Source organism: Colletotrichum higginsianum, chromosome 6, assembly GCF_001672515.1.
Source record: "Colletotrichum higginsianum IMI 349063 chromosome 6, whole genome shotgun sequence".
Taxonomy (NCBI): domain Eukaryota; kingdom Fungi; phylum Ascomycota; class Sordariomycetes; order Glomerellales; family Glomerellaceae; genus Colletotrichum; species Colletotrichum higginsianum.
The window spans coordinates 2,769,594-2,787,989 of record NC_030959.1 but is presented as its reverse complement, the minus strand read 5'-3'; the positions used below and the strand labels follow the sequence as shown (position 1 = coordinate 2,787,989).

The following is an 18,396-nucleotide window of genomic DNA, read 5'->3' as shown; positions in this document are numbered from 1 at the left end:
AGGGGACCTTTGACCGGGGTGAGTTAGAAACTGGGGAAGGGGGGGGGGGGGGGGGGGCAGGGGGAATCGAGTTTACTTTTGCAAAAAGCTCGTGTCCTTATGCGATATTCGATTAGATTGTATGCGAAGGGGGGGGCGGCGGGAACAAGATTCTCAAATGCTCAAGAGAAAGAGAGAGAGACGAAACAAAAGGGTTGGCGTGTTGTTTTGTCGTGTCCCCCCGCGGCAGTTTCTTACCCGTACGAGAGGAGAAGAAAAAGGCGAATCAACAGGCGGACGGGTTTCCTTGCGAACCGAGAAGGGAGATTGCGTAAAACTGCTCAGGAATAGGCAACGCCAGGAGAAACCCGGCAAAAGACTCGAGTAGGAGAGGGAAGGCAAAAGGGAACAAGCAGGGAGGGGGGGCGAGAAAGGGAGAAAGGGAGAAACAGAACAAGGATTTGGAAAGGGGAAAGTCGGGGGATGGGGGGGGAGGGGTATCGCCGTGAAATGGGGGGGATGACAGATGTAACCGGGTCGATGAAGGGACCGCGCCTGGGGCAAAGGGAAGGGAGAGGAAAAGGCTGTGTCGCCCGCGCATTGCTGTTCGAAACAGCAAAAAGCTGACCCAGCGCCGAGAGAGTTGGGTTTGAGGGCCCTTCGGGAAGTGTGAGGTTTTCCTTGGACAAGAGATGGGACGGCCAATGTCTTGGGAAGCAGGTCATCCGGAGTTTTCTTGGTGGTGGTTTGCGTATGGTTTGGGAGGAGGTTTGGGCACAATGGAATAGACGGGTTGGGACAGGTGCCTTGGCACACTTGGCCGGCGGGCAGTGGATACGGTGACTGCATGTGTGCGTTGCGTGTAAGCGTGTGAGTGTAAGTGTGGGTGGAAGTGTAAGTGTGTGAGTGTAATGGTGATAATGTAAGTGTAAGTGTAAGTGATGATGACCCAAAAGGGTCTGTTGGAAACACCTCGGCGTGGGAACCATCACCAAAGGACGCGGAGGAACGCCCCATGGAAGGATTGGGGCGCGAGAGGCTGAGGATCACGTTTGGTTGCGTGTGAGAGAACGATCCTTAGCTCGTCGGTCTCGGTCTCTGTGTGGTCTTTGGGACCAGTGGAAACGAGTAGAGTACTGGCTGGAGGGGAGGCGGGAGGCGGAGGGGGGGAACGGACGTCGTTTCTTTTCTTCTTCCACTCGTGTCATGTAAAGATGAAACAGGGGAGCATGTGTCTTTTTTTTTCTTTCTTTTCTCAGTGTCTCTCCTCTATCTCCATGTGTGTGTGTGTGTGTGTGTGTGTGTGTGTCTCACTCTTCTCACTGTATCCCAAATCCATACCTCTCTCTCTCTTCTCTCACCCGGGGCGTCAAAGCTCATCCCAAAGCGCGCCCGCTTGGCAGTTGAGAGAAGCACACTAAGCAATACCGCACTACCTAGGCCCCCTGCGGTTCTCTCATACCCGCATATGCGCGTCGAGGGGCTCTATCTGTGATCGCCCGTGCGGGAGTATGGATCACCTTTCGGCTCGTTCCAGAAATGGTGCCGTGGTCTGGGGCAAAAGCCAGGACACGCATGGTCTTGCGATGCTGAACAGGTATCCCCCTTCCTCCCCTCTCCACCCATCCATGACACCCTCCCACCGTGCCCTCCACATTGTCGCCACGAGTCTGCAAATCAATGCCCAGAGGGGGCAATTTCATGGAAGATTTCATCTTTTGTTTGGGGGGGGATGGATGCCTCAGTCGGCGAGGGTCAGGATGTGTAATAAGTCTGGTTCGCAGACGGGGCGTGTCTTGTATGTAGTGTGTGTGTGTGGCATGGATCCGGCTGGGGGAATCGAGGCGAACCAAGGGCAGAATCCCGAGGACACGTGAGAGCTTATACCCTGTCCATGGTTTGTCTCCACGAACATGATGTGTTTCCATGCGTTCCAGGTGCGCCATCTCCCAAAGTATCCGCCATCATCGTTCCTTGTTTTGAGTCGCAGCCTTAATGGATAACCCGATTCCCCCGATCATGACATGAAGATGAAGAGACAGTGTTAAAGAAGCCCGTTTCCGCCAGATCATGCACTTATGCGGCCTCTTCCCCGGGCCGGGCATCGATTACGGCTTGACATGTTTGACGGCCCCGGCGATGGGAACTGCTGTCAACTCTCCCAATGGGAAGGACGTGTAGAATTTCTCTAGTGAACCAGCTTCTGAACATGGAAGACTCCCATCCACACATCTGCACGCACACGCGCATACAAGTTCCCGAAGAAGTTGGTGGTGTACATGAGTTGGAAACAGATGAAGAGGAAAAGAAAGAAAAAAAAGAAAAGAAAAAAAGAAGACAAATAAGGAGGGAGGAAACCATAAAGACCACAAGGGCATGAGAAAAAAATTCAAATAACCATGATACCCGACTCCAGCAGGCTCCCAGGATATGCGGTAAACCCCCAACACACCGATCCGATCTATCTCTAATGGTAGTGTAATGCCGACGACACCAGAGGAAACCAGTCCCTTTTGCTGTACCTCCCAAGACCCTGACCCTGACCCTGACCCCCCGTCTCCAAAAATGGCAGTCCGTCCAAATACGACAACCGATGCAACGCTTCACCAACCGTATCCGGATCTACTCGCTCCTCCTACGGTATCCCTGTCCGAAAAAGGTGGAAGGGGGGGGGGGAGAGGGGGATATTGGGCGCACACTCGCGCTCTCTCTCTCTCGAAGAAACCTTTCATGACGACGTCAGGATCCCTTCCTCCTGCATCTCGGTCTGGGTCTCGCGGATGATGTCGCCCAGCTCCTTGATCGTGTCCTTGTCACGGGGCAGAGTGTGGCCCTTGGCGTGGTCGAAGAGGTACGCCGTGTCCGGGTCGCACATGTTGTACAGCGCCATGGAGCCGTCGACGTACGGGTCCAGAGATCCGACTGTGAGATTGGCGATATCGTCAGTAATTGATTTCTCTTCCGTGTAACCAAGCCGTGGAGGGGGGGGGGGGGGGGGGGGGGGGTTAATAGTGGAAGGACTCACTAATGTGCAGCGTTCGCGCCTCGATCCGTTCGTCCGTCTCGTCGGACAGGACGAGGGCGTGGGTCTTGGGGTCGACGGGGGGCCAGCCGGCGAAGAAGATGCCGTACTTGAAGGCCGGCTTGATGCCGGAGCGCTTGAGGCGGCGCTGCTCGTACAGCATAAAGGTGGAGGCGACGGTGGCGCCCTCGGAGTAGCCGATGATGCCGTCAAAGGGCCCGCGCTTGGCGACGATGTCGGCGAGGTACTTGATGGCGCGGTCGGTGCTGCGGTGCGTCGTCGCGATGCCCTCGCGCATGAGGTCGCGCATCGTGTCCTCGGCCGTCTCGCACTGCGGGAAGTCGCGGATGCGCGCGAGCACGTCGTCGCTGTGCGACTTCTCGACGTCCCTGTCGGGCTCGATGAAGCGGTAGTACGGCGGCGCGCCAAAGTAGTCCTCGAACCCGGCCGGCGGGACGGCCTTGCAGGGTCCGTGGATGAAGTGGAACTGCGCGGTGCCGTCCTCGGTGAGCTCCTTGAGAATGGGGGCTAGAATAGAGTTGTAAGTATGCGGATGGGAGAAAGACGGGGGGGGGGGGGGGGGGGAGGCCAAAACCGTCCATCCATCATCATCCATTAGAAGTGAGTGAGTGAGTGAGTGAGTGAGTGGTACGGCGTTGGCACGAAAATGAGAAGAAAAGGTACTGACCAAGTTGGACTTGGAATTTCTAAAGTGTGCGTTAGCTTCAACGCCCAAAAAAGTGACAGCGGGTCTGAGTACTCACGTCCGAGCTGCCGTAGGCTCCGGGGAGGCACAAGAAGCGCAGCATGATGATGGTTGTGGTGTTGGTGGTGATGGGAGTAGTTCAAGTGTGGATATGAAGCAAGGTTGGCAGAGCCGCAATCGATCGTGTAATGACGAGCAAAAAGCAGGATATATCTATCGAGAGGAGGAAAAGGTTGTTGCAAAAGTGAACGCGCGAGAATTGTGTTTGCGGGAGAGTCGCGGTTGGTATCTAAAAAGGTTTGTTGCTTCTTTGTAAGGTTGTGATGGTTTTCAGTGAAGTGTTGATGTGGAGGGTTTGGATCATGAACCGGAATCTGGACCGGCCAACGGGAGCGTTTTAATCCAAAAAAGACAAGTTGGGAGCTCCTTGGGCGAAACGAAACGCGCAAGTCGCGATTCTCGGTGCACGGCAGCTACCGCGTTCACGAGCAAGCCAAACAATCATCAGCTCAGACTGGGCGATGAGACGGCGCAGCAGTTGAGGCGGGACGACGTCAAGACAGGAGAGTAGGAGTAGGAGGAGGAGGCTGAGTTGGACGAGTGCCGTTGACTCTGGAACGACAAAACAACGCAGATATTCGGCCGTGGCCACTCACCCATTCACTCACTCACTCACCCACCCCCGGGGGAGGGAGTAAGACATGATGAAACTCTGTACTCGATCACGATTGAGGCAAAGTCACTGCAGCCGGCGCCGTTTGATGGGACCAAGTCGAGCCGCGTCTTGGTTTGAGCTGTTGTTGCTGCTGCTACTACTACTACTGCTGCTACTGCTGCTGCTGCTGCTGCTGCTGCCGATGCGGACACTGAACAGTGGAGAGATACTCGGATGACTGAATATTAGTGAACGAGGCGATGTGAGACCGGGCCTGTGAGCATCGGTCCATGAGAGGGGCTTGGCAGCGTGTATTGGCCCTCGGGCGAGGGAGCAGATAAACCAGACGACGGATGGGAGTGGCTGCTTCACGACATGGGGAGGCGAAACAAGCGCGAACCAGAGGCGCCCGCGCCACATGGAAGCCGTCGAAAAAGAAAGGAAAAAAACGTCCGCCGTCGAGCTTCTCTTGCAGAGAGGCGGAGGGGAAGGGGACGCTTGGCAAAGCCGGTCTGACATGTCATGTCAAGGGCAGTTTAGGGTCAGGCTAGCCGGTTGTATGGGTCTTCTGGGCATCCCGAGCACGTCGAACCTTCGGGTCGACGCGTGTGGGAGAGATGCGGCAGTGGTGCAGCGCGACGGGCGATGTTTGGCTCGTGATTGGGCCTTTTTGTGGACTCTGGGACTTTGGACTTTGCATCTTTGGACTGGACTTCGGTCCGGCTGTGTCACCTCGGACGCTTGAAACGGGCGAAGAGGGAAGGGAAGCGGTCGCGCGGGGGGCGCAGTGTGGGTGTTGTGGACGGTCCGGCCTATCTGAGGGGATGGGTGGGATGGGAGGATGGAAAGTGTGCTGAATCGACGCTGGTGCTGCTGGTGCTTCAGTGGATCGATCATGTGTGTGAGTTGTTTGTTTTTCTGTTCGTGCGTACATATTCCAAGAGAGTGAGTGAGCGTTGGACGACGGATGATGAGTGAGTGATGAGAGACGTGGGGCGATTCGGATGAAGGTGGCTGGGGGGGGGAGAAGGGAGCCGAGGGGAGGCGAGTGGGCCGTGATGTCCCCGTGTGTTTGCAGAGAAGGAAACATTGTTTTGCAGAGATTGCGTTTCGACGGAAGGGCTACAGGTACGAGCCTGATCTTGGATTGGGGGGAGACTCGGGGTAGAGTTGCCGTGTCAAGCGAGTGTGTGAGCGTGTTCCTGGAGAAGTCAGGGACAAGTGCTGTGCAGTCGAGAGTGAGTACCTGTACGTGTGAGTAAGAGTAAGTATGTGTAAGTGAGTAAGAGGTACGTACTAGTTTGAGAGAGAGAGAGAGAGAGAGTGTGTGTGTGTGTGTATCTGTGTGTGTCTGTATCTATGTGTGTAAGTGGTACGTACATACCAGGGAGAGAGAGAGAGAAGGAGAGGTTTTTTGGAAAGGGCACGAAAGGTACGAGAGGTACGCATCGCGGCAGGAAACAAGACTGTGCAAATCGAGGGATTGATTGAGCAGGGAAGAGGCCCTCTGGCGTGGCTGGCGCCCGCGTGTCAAACAAGAGCTTTGATGTTGTGCAGCGACGGTTGACGGGCGCGCCCGCGGGGAGAGAGAGAGAGAGAGAGAGAGGGTTTGTGATTTGGAAGATGTGCCAAAGCTTTCTGACGGAAGCAGTTTTAGAAACATGCTTGATGCGGCTGCGCGCTCCTCCAATGATGATTGAGGACCGGGATGAGCCGTCGGCAGCGGGTGATGGAACATCGTATGAGGTGTTTGTGACGGTGATGGAGTGATGAGTGATGGCGAGTAGGAGGACAAGGCATAAAGCGTGATGTACTCTGTAACCGAAAGCGAAGTCTCCACTGATTCAACGAGTTTATTTGGCCAATGTCTGTTGTGCAAAGAACGTCGGATACGGCATATCCAGAAAGAGAGACAGACATTACAGACACGAGGACGAGACGACAGGGGGGGAGGAAGAAATCAAATCAAATGTTGACGACGTGGGAATAAAGGTGAGGGTGGTACAAAGATATGCAGCATGTGGGGTTGGGGTTGGGGAGGGAATGTCTTAGACAGTGTAGTGCGATAAGGAGAAAAGATGCGATAGGCCGGTAACGATGAAGTGGATATGGATCATCACCCTGTGCTGTGGGCCAGGTCCCTTGGTGCTGTAACCCCGAGGGGACCACCCACACTCCCTTCCCTTATTAAGCATGCTTACCTCATCATCCCGCACTCTTCAACCTGCCAAATTCCACCATTCCTCTTCCGGGACCTGTTCATGCAGCAGCACCCGCACCAGCACCAGCCCCAACACTCCGGCATCAGCACCTGCATATGGTGCCGTTCGAAGAGGGTGCGTCTGCATCTGCAACTGCGTCTGTAGTGTATCTTCTGCATCTGTCGTCCATCCATCAATCAATACATCAGTCAGTCAGTCGCATGTTTGATGTTTGATGTTTCTCCTGCGCCTCTAGAACCCTCCTCCCCCCCTGCTTTCTTGTCCTCGGCTGCTTTGCCCCTGTCCACCATCCAGTCAGTCCCGTTCGCTAGGTTGTCTCCATGTCGAACAGAGGCCGTTGAACATGGACACATGGACACATGGACATGGACATGGACATGGACATGGACGGCGCAACACAGCACAGCACAGCACAGCTTGCCGAGGCGTCGGTGTTCACGTCGCCGTCATAGGCCTCTGCCCCCTTCTCCTCCCCTCCCCTCCCCTCCCCCTTGGCCTCCATGATCGGGACGAAAAGAACGGTACGGACAGAGAACAGACGCACGCCTCGACGCCTTTCCGCCCCGCCGCCACGCCATCACGGTTGTCGGTTGTCTTTGACACGGGAGAGACGCACCTCTTCTTCCCAACAGACCCCCGAAAGCCAAACGAGCGCCGAATACCAGACCAAAAAAAAAAAAAAAAAACGAAAGGGCGCGGCAACCCAAAACTTGAGAGCGGATGGAGGACAGGAAACAAGCACCGCCACGTTGGATGATGTTTCTCTCTCTCCCTATCTCTCTCAACGAGTGAGCCGACCTTGCAGAACCCGCAGTGCTATGCTCCTCCCATGACATGACCGGATGGATGGATGGATGCCTTGAGACGGAGGGGGGGGGTTCTGCAATGCACTCCGCCCCATCATCTCGTCTACGGGCAGCGAGAGAAATGGAGATGACCATGGACGGTGCTCTGCCACTGCTACTGCCAGCGAGAGAGAGAGAGAGAGAGAAAGAGGCTTTTTTGTTTGGTCTGTACAATTACAACAGCGGCATGTTGCAGGAATTCCTTATTCTCTTCTCCCTTCGGACCAGCGAGATGCATCAATGGGTCGCCACTGCAACTGCGCCTGCGACTGCAACGGCATCTGCCAGACATCGGACCGCAAAATGCCTTGGCCTCCAAAGCAGCCTCCAGGACTCAAGATGCTCCTTCAGCCTACCTACGTACGTCCAAGAGACAAGCCCGAAGCCAGCCAGGAGACAGCGCGTGACAACATCCAACAGACAGCCGGCCACCTCTACTCTAAGCAGCACCCACCAGCTGCCTGTGTGTTCTTAGGTAATCAGGATCGGGAATAGAAGCGCACTAACAGTACAAGTAGACTTGATAGTGTAAGTGACACACTACTTCCCACCCCGGCCCGCTAGACCGACTCGGGACCGGGCCGCAATGGCCTCCTCTTTTCCCTGGTGGCCCTGATGGCCCTGGCCAGCATTCACGGTCCAGGTGCTTCGACGGGATGCTCCACACCCAAGAACCCCCTAAAGCATTCTAGCGCCAGCGCCAACGCCAGTGCCATGGGATACCTGCCTGCCTACCACCTACCCTACGTACCTCACGTACCTTGCGTACCTACGATTATCTACTGACACCGCCGCTGCCGCACTTGACGTCCTTTCACCACTTCAACTCCGAACCACGCCACCGGGCCTCCTTGACGCGCGGGGGGTTCGAGGGTTTTCCCTTCCATTGCGCCATCTTTTCCTGGGCCCGAGTCAAACGTCCGGCGCCTTGCAATCTGCATCGAACCTGCACTGCAGCCTGGCAGTGCCACTGAATCGCAAACAGGCTAAGGCAAATCCTTTGCGCAGTCAAAGACAACAACAACAACAACAACCACAATGACCACAAGAACCAAGGCCACCATCTCCTGCCGCTGTGGGGAGAGAGAGAGAGAGAGAGCCTGTGATTGTCTCCGAATCGTCATGCCCGATTGGGTGTGCAGCCCCTGCTGAAGGGAGGCATGAACCACCATCGGGGTTTGATTCTCGCTGCCGGGTGTGGTGTGTGGTGCGGTTGCATATCGTTCACTGGTCATCGAAGATGATGAACGGATAGGCCAATTAACCCGCCCATTACGCATAAATCAGTCCATGGTATTTGCTTTTTCCCTTTCTGGGCGAGAATAACCATAAGCATGGAACAAGCTTCTCTGAGACCCCAGTGCCACTACCACCACCACCACCACCAACACCACCACAACCCTTACTTACTCTGCCGGTGCTGCCCAGCACTCCTGGATCTGGCGATCTTCTGGGGAGGGGGGTGTGGAGGCGACGTCGTGGTCAGCAAGGACTGCCGCTGCTCCGCTGCTCCGGCTCGACATGGGCAACCCGGCATCGGATGTGCTGTGGCCCTGCCACGCTCATCGTAAACGACCTCTCTCTCTCTATCTCTCCCTGTCTCTCACATACACACATACACACATACATTCACACGCATACACACACACACACACACACACACACACACACTCAAGTCACTCCGTCTCTCAGTCTCAAGTCTCAGTCTCAGCCTCAGCTTCTCCCCTTGCCTGGCATGAGCCCGGCATGCACGTTCGAGATCTTCCTATGATCTACCCAACCGTCAGCCAAATCTAAATCACACAGGCTAGTCTGTGCGAAGAACTCCGGCCGACTTGGCGATCTGATCACCAACCAGTCCCTTCCATGTCAACCACTCCGTGACGGAGCGAGCGCCATCAATGGCGATTCCTCCCCATGACCGTTGTTCAGCTAAAAACCCTACGACGAATCCCAAACCTGGTCCACGAGAAAAAGAGAAGAAGCTTCGTCACTCTCACTCTCACTCTCACTCTCACTACTCACATCCAATCTCCATCCATCTCATCGAGGCTTGGTACGTACCCTCTTCATATCAAACTCGGCCTGCCCTCTCTTCTCTTCTCCCAAGCCCACCAACCAACAGAAGAAAAGAGATATTATCTAGAGCCACTCGCAGTCCGCCTTTCGTTTCGTGCTCTCATCACTCACGTCTTCTTCTTATTCTTCTTCTTCTTTCTCCTCCTTTTGTTCTCATCCGTTTTGGCCATTGTAAGGAAACGCCTAGAGCGCCGGAAACCTTCGTTGTCAACTTCCTTTCCTCGCCCCCTTCGTTGATTCGACGAATGCTTGAAGAATAGGATCATCACATAGAGAAGCGGCTTCCGCATTCCCTCCTCTTTCCTCTCCCCCCTCTTCATAATGGCGCCCGGCGTCCTTTCGTACTCCTCATCGGGGACCTCGCCTTCGGCAAGCCCTGTGATGATGACCCCGATCGACCACTCCGATACCACGTCCGATGGCTTCACCAGCCTGTCCGTGGGGCCCCTAGACGGTGTAGGCCTCAACATTCACGGACAATCCGCAAACGGCCACTCCAACGGTCACTCCAATGGCCACTCCAACGGCGGCGCCGGCAACAGCGGCGCCAACGCGGCTTACACGAACCCCGTCGGCGGCAGCGATGCCGGCCTGAAACAGATGCCCATCGCCATCGTCGGCATGGCGTGCCGCCTGCCGGGCAGCGTCTCGAGCCCTGCCGAATTCTGGGAGCTGTGCTCCCGCGCCAGAACCGGCTTCACCCCCGTGCCCAAGGAGCGCTTCAACCACGAGGCCTTCTACCACCCGAACCCCGGCAAGACCGGGGCCTACCACGCCGAGGGCGGCAACTTCCTCGACGTCGACCTCGCCGCCTTCGACGCCCCCTTCTTCGGCCTGACGGAGAAGGAGGCCATCTCCATGGACCCCCAGCAGCGCCTGCTGCTCGAGTGTACCTTTGAGGCCCTCGAGAACGCCGGTATTCCCAAGCACACCATCATTGGAAAAGACGTTGGTGTCTTTGTCGGCGGCAGCTTCGCCGAGTACGAGAGCCACCTGTTCAGGGACAGCGACACGATACCCATGCACCAGGCCACAGGTAAAGTCTTTCTTCTCTTCCCATCATCATCATCATTAGCATCACACCCTGTGAATAACAAAACACCCCCCTGAGCGAGTGAGTACACTCTAAACTAACATGCTCTTCCCCTTCACTCAGGATGTGCCCATGCGATGCAGTCCAACAGACTTTCGCATTTCTTCGACCTCCGAGGCCCTAGTTTCACGGCAGACACGGCCTGCTCGGCCAGTCTGGTCGCCCTCCACCTGGCATGCCAGAGTCTGCGTGCCGGAGAGTCCACGTCGGCCATTGTCGGTGGCTGCCACCTGAACATGCTGCCCGAGTTTTGGATTTCCTTCTCGTCCTGCAGGTAAGCCGAGCAACACCAAAATCCCGACACCCTACATACATGATGCACACGCTCGGATGCTTCATCCCGTGACAAAACAAAACAAAACAAAACCCACTTCCGGACGCTGACATGAGTCGATACTTCAGATTGCTTGCCGACTCTGGCCGGTCCATCGCCTTTGACCAGCGCGGTACCGGTTTCGGTCGCGGCGAAGGCTGCGGCATGCTCATCCTGAAGCCTCTCGACCAGGCCATCAGGGACAACGACTCGATCCGTGCCGTCATCAGAGGCACCGGTATCAACCAGGATGGCAAGACGCCTGGCATTACGATGCCCAGTGGCGCCGCACAAGGTATGGACACATCACCAAATCCCCTCCCCCCCACACCATGATAAGAAACAGAACACTGACAAAACATTCTACAACACACAGAGAAGCTCATGAGGCAGATCTACAGAAACGCCGGCCTGGATCCCAACGACTGCGGTTACGTCGAGGCCCACGGCACCGGCACCAAGGTCGGTGACCCGATCGAGGCCACGGCGATCCACAACGTCATCGGCCAGAACAGGTCGAGCAAGGACCCTCTCTTCATCGGCTCCGTCAAGTCCAACATTGGACATCTCGAGGCCGCCTCGGGCATCGTCGGCGTCATCAAGGCGGCCATGATGCTCGAGCGAGGCTTCCTGCTGCCCAACCACGACTTCAAGAAGCCCAACGAGAAGATCCCGTGGAAGGAGTGGAACATGAAGATCCCCGCCACCCAGAGGCCGTGGCCCAAGAACAAGAAGTACATCAGCGTCAACAACTTCGGCTTCGGCGGCACCAACGCCCACATCGTGCTCGAGAAGGCGCCCTTCACGGCGCTGCCCAAGAAGGACAAGAACCTGCCGCCGCCCGAGGCCAAGAAGGTCAAGGGCACCAAGAAGATCTACGTGCTGTCGGCCAACGACAAGAACTCGGTCAGCTCCGTCATGAAGAACCTGGTCGTCTACCTCGAGCAGCGGCCCGAGATCTTCCAGAACGACCTGATGGACAACATCGCCTACACGCTCGGCTCGCGCCGCTCCATGCTGCCCTGGAGGGTCGCCATCCCGGCCTGCGACTCGTTCGAGCTCATCGAGACGCTCAACAGCGGCAAGGTCATCCCCGGCAAGGAGACGGAGCCCCTGCGCATCGGCTTCGTCTTCACGGGCCAGGGCGCCCAGTGGTGGGGCATGGGCCGCGAGCTGTACGGCGCGTACCCCATCTACACGGCCGCCATCGACCGGGCCGACGAGTGCCTCAGGAAGCTGGGCGCCGAGTGGTCGCTGGTCGAGGAGCTCAGCCGGGACCAGGAGTCGTCCAAGGTCGGCGAGGCCCACATCAGTCAGCCGGCGTGCAGCGCCGTCCAGCTCGCGCTGACGGACCTCCTCCGCACGTGGGGCATCCGGCCCGTGGCCGTCGCCGGCCACTCGAGCGGTGAGATCGGCGCCGCCTACGCCGCCGGCATCATCGGCTTCGAGGCGGCCATGGCCGTCGCCTACCACCGCGGGCGCCTCGTGCCGATCCTGAAGAAGCGCAACCCGGACCTCCGCGGGTCCATGATGGCCGTCGGCGGCAGCAAGGAGGAGGTGCAGCCCATGATCGACGCGCTGAAGCAGCAGCAGGTCCGGATCGCCTGCTACAACAGCCCCTCGAGCTTGACCATCTCGGGCGACACGGACGCGCTCATCGAGCTCGAGAAGAACCTCGAGGAGAAGCAGATGTTCAACCGGCGGCTGCAGATCGAGACGGCGTACCACTCGCACCACATGAACCTCGTGGCCAAGGAGTACCGCGAGTCCATCTCGGACCTCCCGCACCCGCAGACGACGGACGTGCGGTTCCACTCGTCGCTGTACGGCCACCAGATCGACGGGTTCGAGTGCCAGGCGCACTACTGGGTCAACAACCTGACGTGCCCCGTCCGCTTCTCCGAGGCGCTCGAGACCATGCTGGAGCCCGTGGGCGAGCACAAGACGGGCGTCAACATGATCATCGAGCTGGGCCCTCACTCGGCGCTGCAAGGGCCGATCAAGCAGATCCTCAAGCACGTGGGCGACGCGGCGACCAAGATCCCCTACGTGTCGCCCCTCATCCGCAAGAAGGACGCCGTCGAGTCGGCCATCGACCTGGCCTGCAGCCTCGTCACCAAGGGCGCCATCCTCAACATGGACAACGTCAACTTCCCCAAGCTCAAGAAGAAGCCGGCGCTGCTGACGGACCTGCCGCGGTACGCGTGGAACTACTCCAACAAGTACTGGCAGGAGTCGCGCATGACGCAGATGCACAAGTACCGCAAGTCGCCGCGCAACGACCTCATCGGGCTCGAGGCCATCTACTCGAGCGAGCTGGAGCCGACGTGGAGGAACATTGTCCACCTCGACGACCTCCCCTGGCTGCGCCACCACGCCGTCCAGTCGGTCACCATCTTCCCCATCTCGGCCTTCATCGGCATGGCGCTCGAGGCGTCGGCGCAGTGGGCGCAGCGCAAGGAGCTGGCCTACGAGAAGTTCGAGCTCCGCGACGTGTCCGTCGTCAAGCCCCTGGCGCTGCAGGACGCCGACGTCGAGCTGACCATCAACCTGCGCCCGCACCAGGAGACGAACCTGATCGCGTCCGACACGTGGAAGGAGTTCCGCATCAGCTCGTGGTCGCACGGCAGCGGCTGGACCGAGCACTGCGTCGGCCTGATCGCGCTGCACACCACCGAGACCAACGAGGTCGACGGCAAGGAGCAGAAGCTGGCGGCCCTGCGCGGCGCCGAGGCCACGATGAAGGCCGCCGAGGAAGGGCCCGACGCCGTCGCCGTCGCCGAGTCCGACATCTACGAGCGCCTCGCCGAGCTCGGCGTCGGCTACGGCCCGTCGTTCCAGGGCATCCGGGACTGCAGGGCGTCGGGCAAGTACTCGGTGGGCAACATCGCCGCCTTTGACGTGGCCGCCGACATGCCCAACCACTACCAGACCAGCACGGTGCTGCACCCGACCTTCCTCGAGTCCGTCATCGAGATGTACTGGCCCATCCTGGGCGCCGGCCGCGCCGACATCAACACGGTCTACCTGCCGTCGTCCATCGGCCGCATGTCCGTCGCGCGCGACATCACGGCGCTGACCAAGACGCCCGGCAGCACGCTCAGGGCCTACTGCAAGGCCGAGTTCCCGGCCGACGCCCGGTCGACCAAGGTGTCCGTCTTCGCCAAGTCCGAGGCCAACGACCTGGTCATCGAGATCGACGAGCTCACCGTCCAGCCCATCATCGACGGCGAGACGGAGCTGGCCAGCAACCCGGCGCGCGAGCTGTGCTACAAGCTCGAGTGGGAGGACATTGGCAACCTGAAGACGCTCTCGGGCAAGGCCAAGGCCAAGATCAACGGCGCCAACTCGTCGTCGTCGTCCTCTTCCGGGGTCAAGGTCGAGGCGCCGCTGCCGGACGTCGACGTGGCCATCATCCACGGCGACTCCAACTCGCAGCAGATGCTGGCCAACGGGCTCGCCATCGCGCTGGCCAGCGCCACGTCGAGGCTCCCCGAGATGGGCGGCATGCACGAGGTCAACACGGAGGGCAAGCTGACCATCGTGCTCACCGAGATCGAGCAGCCGTTCCTGGCGGACCCGAGCAAGGAGCAGTTCGCCGAGGTGCGCAACATGCTCGCCGGCGTCCAGGGCTGCCTGTGGGTGGTGCGCGGCGCCTACGACAAGGCGACGTCGCCCGAGTCCAACATGATCGTCGGCCTCAGCAGGACGGTGCGGTCCGAGACGGTGCTGCCCTTCGCGACGCTCGACCTCGACGACAACACCCGCCTGGACGAGGACGACTCGTCGGCCGTCATCTTTGAGATCTTCAAGCTGGCCTTCGGCGCCGGCGCCTCGTCGACGAGCGAGCTCGAGTTCATGGAGCGGTCCGGCCGCTTCTTCACGCCGCGCATCGTCCACGACGCCGACATGAACGAGTTCGTCCACCGCGAGACGAACCCGAGCGTCGTCGAGCTGCAGCCCTTTGGCAAGGACGGCCGGTGCCTGAAGATGGAGTTCTCCACGCCGGGCGCCATCGAGACGGTGCACTTCGTCGACGACGTGGCCGCCACGCAGGCCCTCGCCGACGACGAGGTCGAGTTCGAGGTCCGGGCCGTCGGCATGAACCTCCGCGACGTCATGCTCGCCAAGGGTCAGATCCCCGAGGCCGACAAGCACGCGCTCGGCGTCGAGGCCGCCGGCGTCGTCACCCGCGTCGGCGCCGGCGTCACGGCGCACCGGGCCGGCGACCGCATCGCGGCGCTGACCATCAAGCACGGCGCCTACGCGACGCGCACGCGCACGACGGCCGCCAACGTCATGCCCATGCCCCCCCGCATGTCTTTCGAGGACGCCTCGACGCTGCCCCTGGCCTACTGCACCGCCTACTACAGCCTGATCGAGCAGGCCCGCCTGCGCGAGGGCCAGCGCATCCTGGTGCACTCGGCCGGCGGCGGCATCGGCCAGGCCTCGGTCTGCCTCGCCAAGATGATGGGCGCCGAGATCTTCGTCACCGTCAGCACGGCGGCCAAGAAGAAGCTCCTCATGCAGCACTACAACGTGCCCGAGGACCACATCTTCTACAGCCGCAACACCACCTGGCGCGCCGCCGTCAGGCGCGCCACGGGCGACGAGGGCGTCGACGTCGTGCTCAACACCCTCCCCGGCGCCGACGCCCTGCGCGAGAGCTGGGCCTGCCTCGGCCGCTTCGGCTGCCTCGTCGACGTCCGCCGCAAGGACGGCTCGCGCGCCACCCGCCTCGACATGGGCCAGTCCGACACCAACGCCACTTTCGTGAGCGTCGACGTTTTTGGGCTTGCCGCCGAGCGGCCCAAGGTCATGGAGAGGCTCGTCGCCGACGTCTCGAAGCTGCTCGCCGATGATCAGCTCCGTCCCATCGACCCGGCCATCACCTTCCCCGTGTCGTGCATGGAGACGGCCTTCAAGACGTTGCAGACGACCCAGGGCCCTGGCAAGCTCGTCGTCGTCCCCCACGCCGAGGACGTCGTCATGGCCACGCCGTCCAAGGCCGCCAAGGCCCTGCTCAAGCCGGACGCGACCTACCTCCTCATCGGCGGCACCGGCGGTCTCGGCCGCAGCATGGCCCGCTGGATGATCGAGCACGGCGCCCGGAACCTGGTCCTCCTGTCCCGCAGCGGCTCCGCCACGGGCAAGGTCAAGGACCTCGTCGACGAGGCCGCCGAGGAGGGCGCCCACATCGCCGTCCGCGCCTGCAACGTCGCCGACAAGTCCAGCGTCGAGCAGCTGTTCAACGCCGGCCTCAAGGGTCTGCCGCCGGTCCGCGGTGTTATCCACGGCGCCATGGTCCTTCGTGTAAGTTTTCCCAAGTCCTTATCCTCTTCTCGAGTGAAACTCCACTAACACACAAACCCCTACAGGACGTCCTCTTTGAGCAGATGAAGTTCAACGACTACGTCTCCGTCACCGAGTCCAAGGTCCAGGGCGCGTGGAACTTCCACAACGCGCTGCAGGAGCGCCAGACGGAGCTGGACTTCTTCATCGCCATCTCGTCCGCCGCGGGCGCCGTCGGCAACCGCGGGCAGGCCGCGTACGCGGCGGCCAACTGCTTCCTCAACGCCTTCGTGCAGCACCGCCTCGCGCTGGGCCTGCCGGCGACGTCGCTCGACCTGACGGCGGTCTCGGACGCGGGCTACCTGGCCGACGGCAGCGCCGAGCGGGCGGCCGAGGTGGCCAAGAACCTGGGCTCCGACAGCATCTGCGAGGCCGAGGTGCTCGCGCTCATCGGGGCGTCCATCTCGGGCAAGACGGCGGTGTGCAACCACCACGTGATCACGGGGATGCGCATCACGCCGACGATCCAGCCCTTCTGGACGCCCGACGCCAAGTTCAAGGCGCTCCGGCTCGCGGCCGAGGAGCTCGCGGCGGCGGAGGCGGGCGCCGGCGGCGCCGTGTCGCTCAACGCGGCGCTCAAGGCGTCGCGCAGCGAGGCCGAAGCGATGGAGGTCGTGTGCAAGGGCCTCGTGGAAAAGATCGGCGCCGTGCTGATGATGGAGGCCGAGGACCTCGACGTGACGCGCAGCCTGTCGCACTACCCGCTCGACTCGCTCGTGGCCATTGAGATCCGCAACTTCATCACGCGCGAGTTCGAGGCCAACATGCAGGTGCTGGAGCTGCTGAGCAGCGGCAGCATCCAGACGCTGACGCGGGCCGTGTGCAAGAAGAGCAAGCTGTGCGTCGGCTTCGACTGGAGCGCGTAGAGAGTGGTTTTGAGTGTTTTGTTGAGAGAGAGAGAGAGAGAGAGATGAGAGAGTGTAAGAGAGAGAGAGGAGTACACGGGAGAGGCATACACGGAGGACTCATCATACTACGAAGACATGAAGACCGAGAGTTTGGTTTTGTTTCCCTTTTTTTACTAGATTGTTTTGCTTTTTTACCTGGAGGATCGATGGAGAGAGGTAATAGTGGGACGATGTTGTCACGAACGTGGAGGAGAAAGACAAACTGGGCTGGGTGGGATATGTGGGATATGGATGGACATGACGAGAATATGAGAAGACATGAGAGAGAGATGAGGATCAACTTTCATCGGGGGACACGGGACGCGGGGGAACAAGGGCGACCAGAACCACAATTCTGCGATTGTCTTTTTTTTCCTTTTTTGGTTTTGATATCTGTTATGAGTGCGTTGTATTCTGTTTATTCATTGTATGGCAGTTGAGGGGATGGCAGAGCCAAGGGAAGGGAGAGAGACTACGACGAGGGGTGAAGTGGACCGTCGAGGAGGGTCCGGATGGATGAACTGAGAAAGGATACGATCGAGATTGTGAGAGACTCGGGAAGATTCTGGCCAGATTGGAAACTTGGAAACTTGGAAACGGGGAAGGGCATTCGGGAGTTTTCATATCATTATACACACTTGTTCGTTCTGCTTTTTCTGTCTTCGTTCTTATGATTGGGGACCCTCCTTGTCTTGTGTCCGCCTTCTGCCTGTTTCCATTAGAGATTTGTTGTATCATCCAGCTGCAGACCTTCCCTTGGTTTAATCATGCATTTGCTATTCTCCATGACTGCCTTTTGTCTCTCGTCTGCCTTGTGATGCTGTCTCTTGGTCTAGACATAGCCTGTGTGTAAACAGACTTGAAGCCTGGGGTCTCCTACACGGGTCTACCTACAGATAACGGAGTCTATTGGGCGAGGAAGGTATCTGATGCCTCTTCTACGCATCACTTTCTTAAATCTGGTTGTGGAATGACGGCATCGTGTTCCCAAACAGGACGTTGTTGGCTTCCTGGACACGACGGACCGGGGTTATGCGTTTCCCGTTGTTCGCTCGACCGGTTCTCTTAAGGACCAGAGCACGGAGTCCCAGTTCCCATAGTTCCGTTAAACCAGCCGTTGTTTCCCTCTCTCCTGTCCGGCTTTAGTGCCGCCCAAGAAAGCCGCGATGGCAACCCCGGATGCATCCGCCGACAGTCCCTCGGCGGCATACCCCAGCCTGCGTCTGTCTGCCCCTCGTTTGTC

General features: G+C 59.0%; 4 protein-coding genes across 4 annotated transcripts; 1 reads left to right on the top strand and 3 right to left on the bottom strand.

The window, feature by feature from the left end:
* Positions 1 to 2,707: 2,707 nt before the first annotated feature.
* CH63R_09233 (Duf341 family) lies at positions 2,708 to 3,810 on the bottom strand (the record flags this gene model as incomplete). Its single annotated transcript, XM_018304207.1, has 4 exons — positions 2,708 to 2,901; positions 3,005 to 3,529; positions 3,690 to 3,708; positions 3,766 to 3,810. 4 exons carry the CDS (start codon positions 3,808 to 3,810, stop codon positions 2,708 to 2,710), a joined length of 783 nt encoding a protein of 260 aa, XP_018156230.1.
* Positions 3,811 to 4,909: 1,099 nt separating this feature from the next.
* CH63R_09232 (uncharacterized protein) lies at positions 4,910 to 5,811 on the bottom strand (the record flags this gene model as incomplete). Its single annotated transcript, XM_018304206.1, has 2 exons — positions 4,910 to 5,608; positions 5,743 to 5,811. 2 exons carry the CDS (start codon positions 5,809 to 5,811, stop codon positions 4,910 to 4,912), a joined length of 768 nt encoding a protein of 255 aa, XP_018156229.1.
* Positions 5,812 to 6,891: 1,080 nt separating this feature from the next.
* Positions 6,892 to 7,086, bottom strand: CH63R_09231 (uncharacterized protein; the record flags this gene model as incomplete). Its single annotated transcript, XM_018304205.1, has 1 exon — positions 6,892 to 7,086. The coding sequence occupies one exon, from the start codon at positions 7,084 to 7,086 to the stop codon at positions 6,892 to 6,894; it is 195 nt and encodes a 64-aa protein (XP_018156228.1).
* A 2,743-nt stretch (positions 7,087 to 9,829) lies between these two features.
* Positions 9,830 to 17,132, top strand: CH63R_09230 (Beta-ketoacyl synthase domain-containing protein; the record flags this gene model as incomplete). Its single annotated transcript, XM_018304204.1, has 5 exons — positions 9,830 to 10,544; positions 10,665 to 10,875; positions 11,004 to 11,209; positions 11,291 to 16,227; positions 16,293 to 17,132. 5 exons carry the CDS (start codon positions 9,830 to 9,832, stop codon positions 17,130 to 17,132), a joined length of 6,909 nt encoding a protein of 2,302 aa, XP_018156227.1.
* Between the last annotated feature and the right edge of the window lie 1,264 nt (positions 17,133 to 18,396).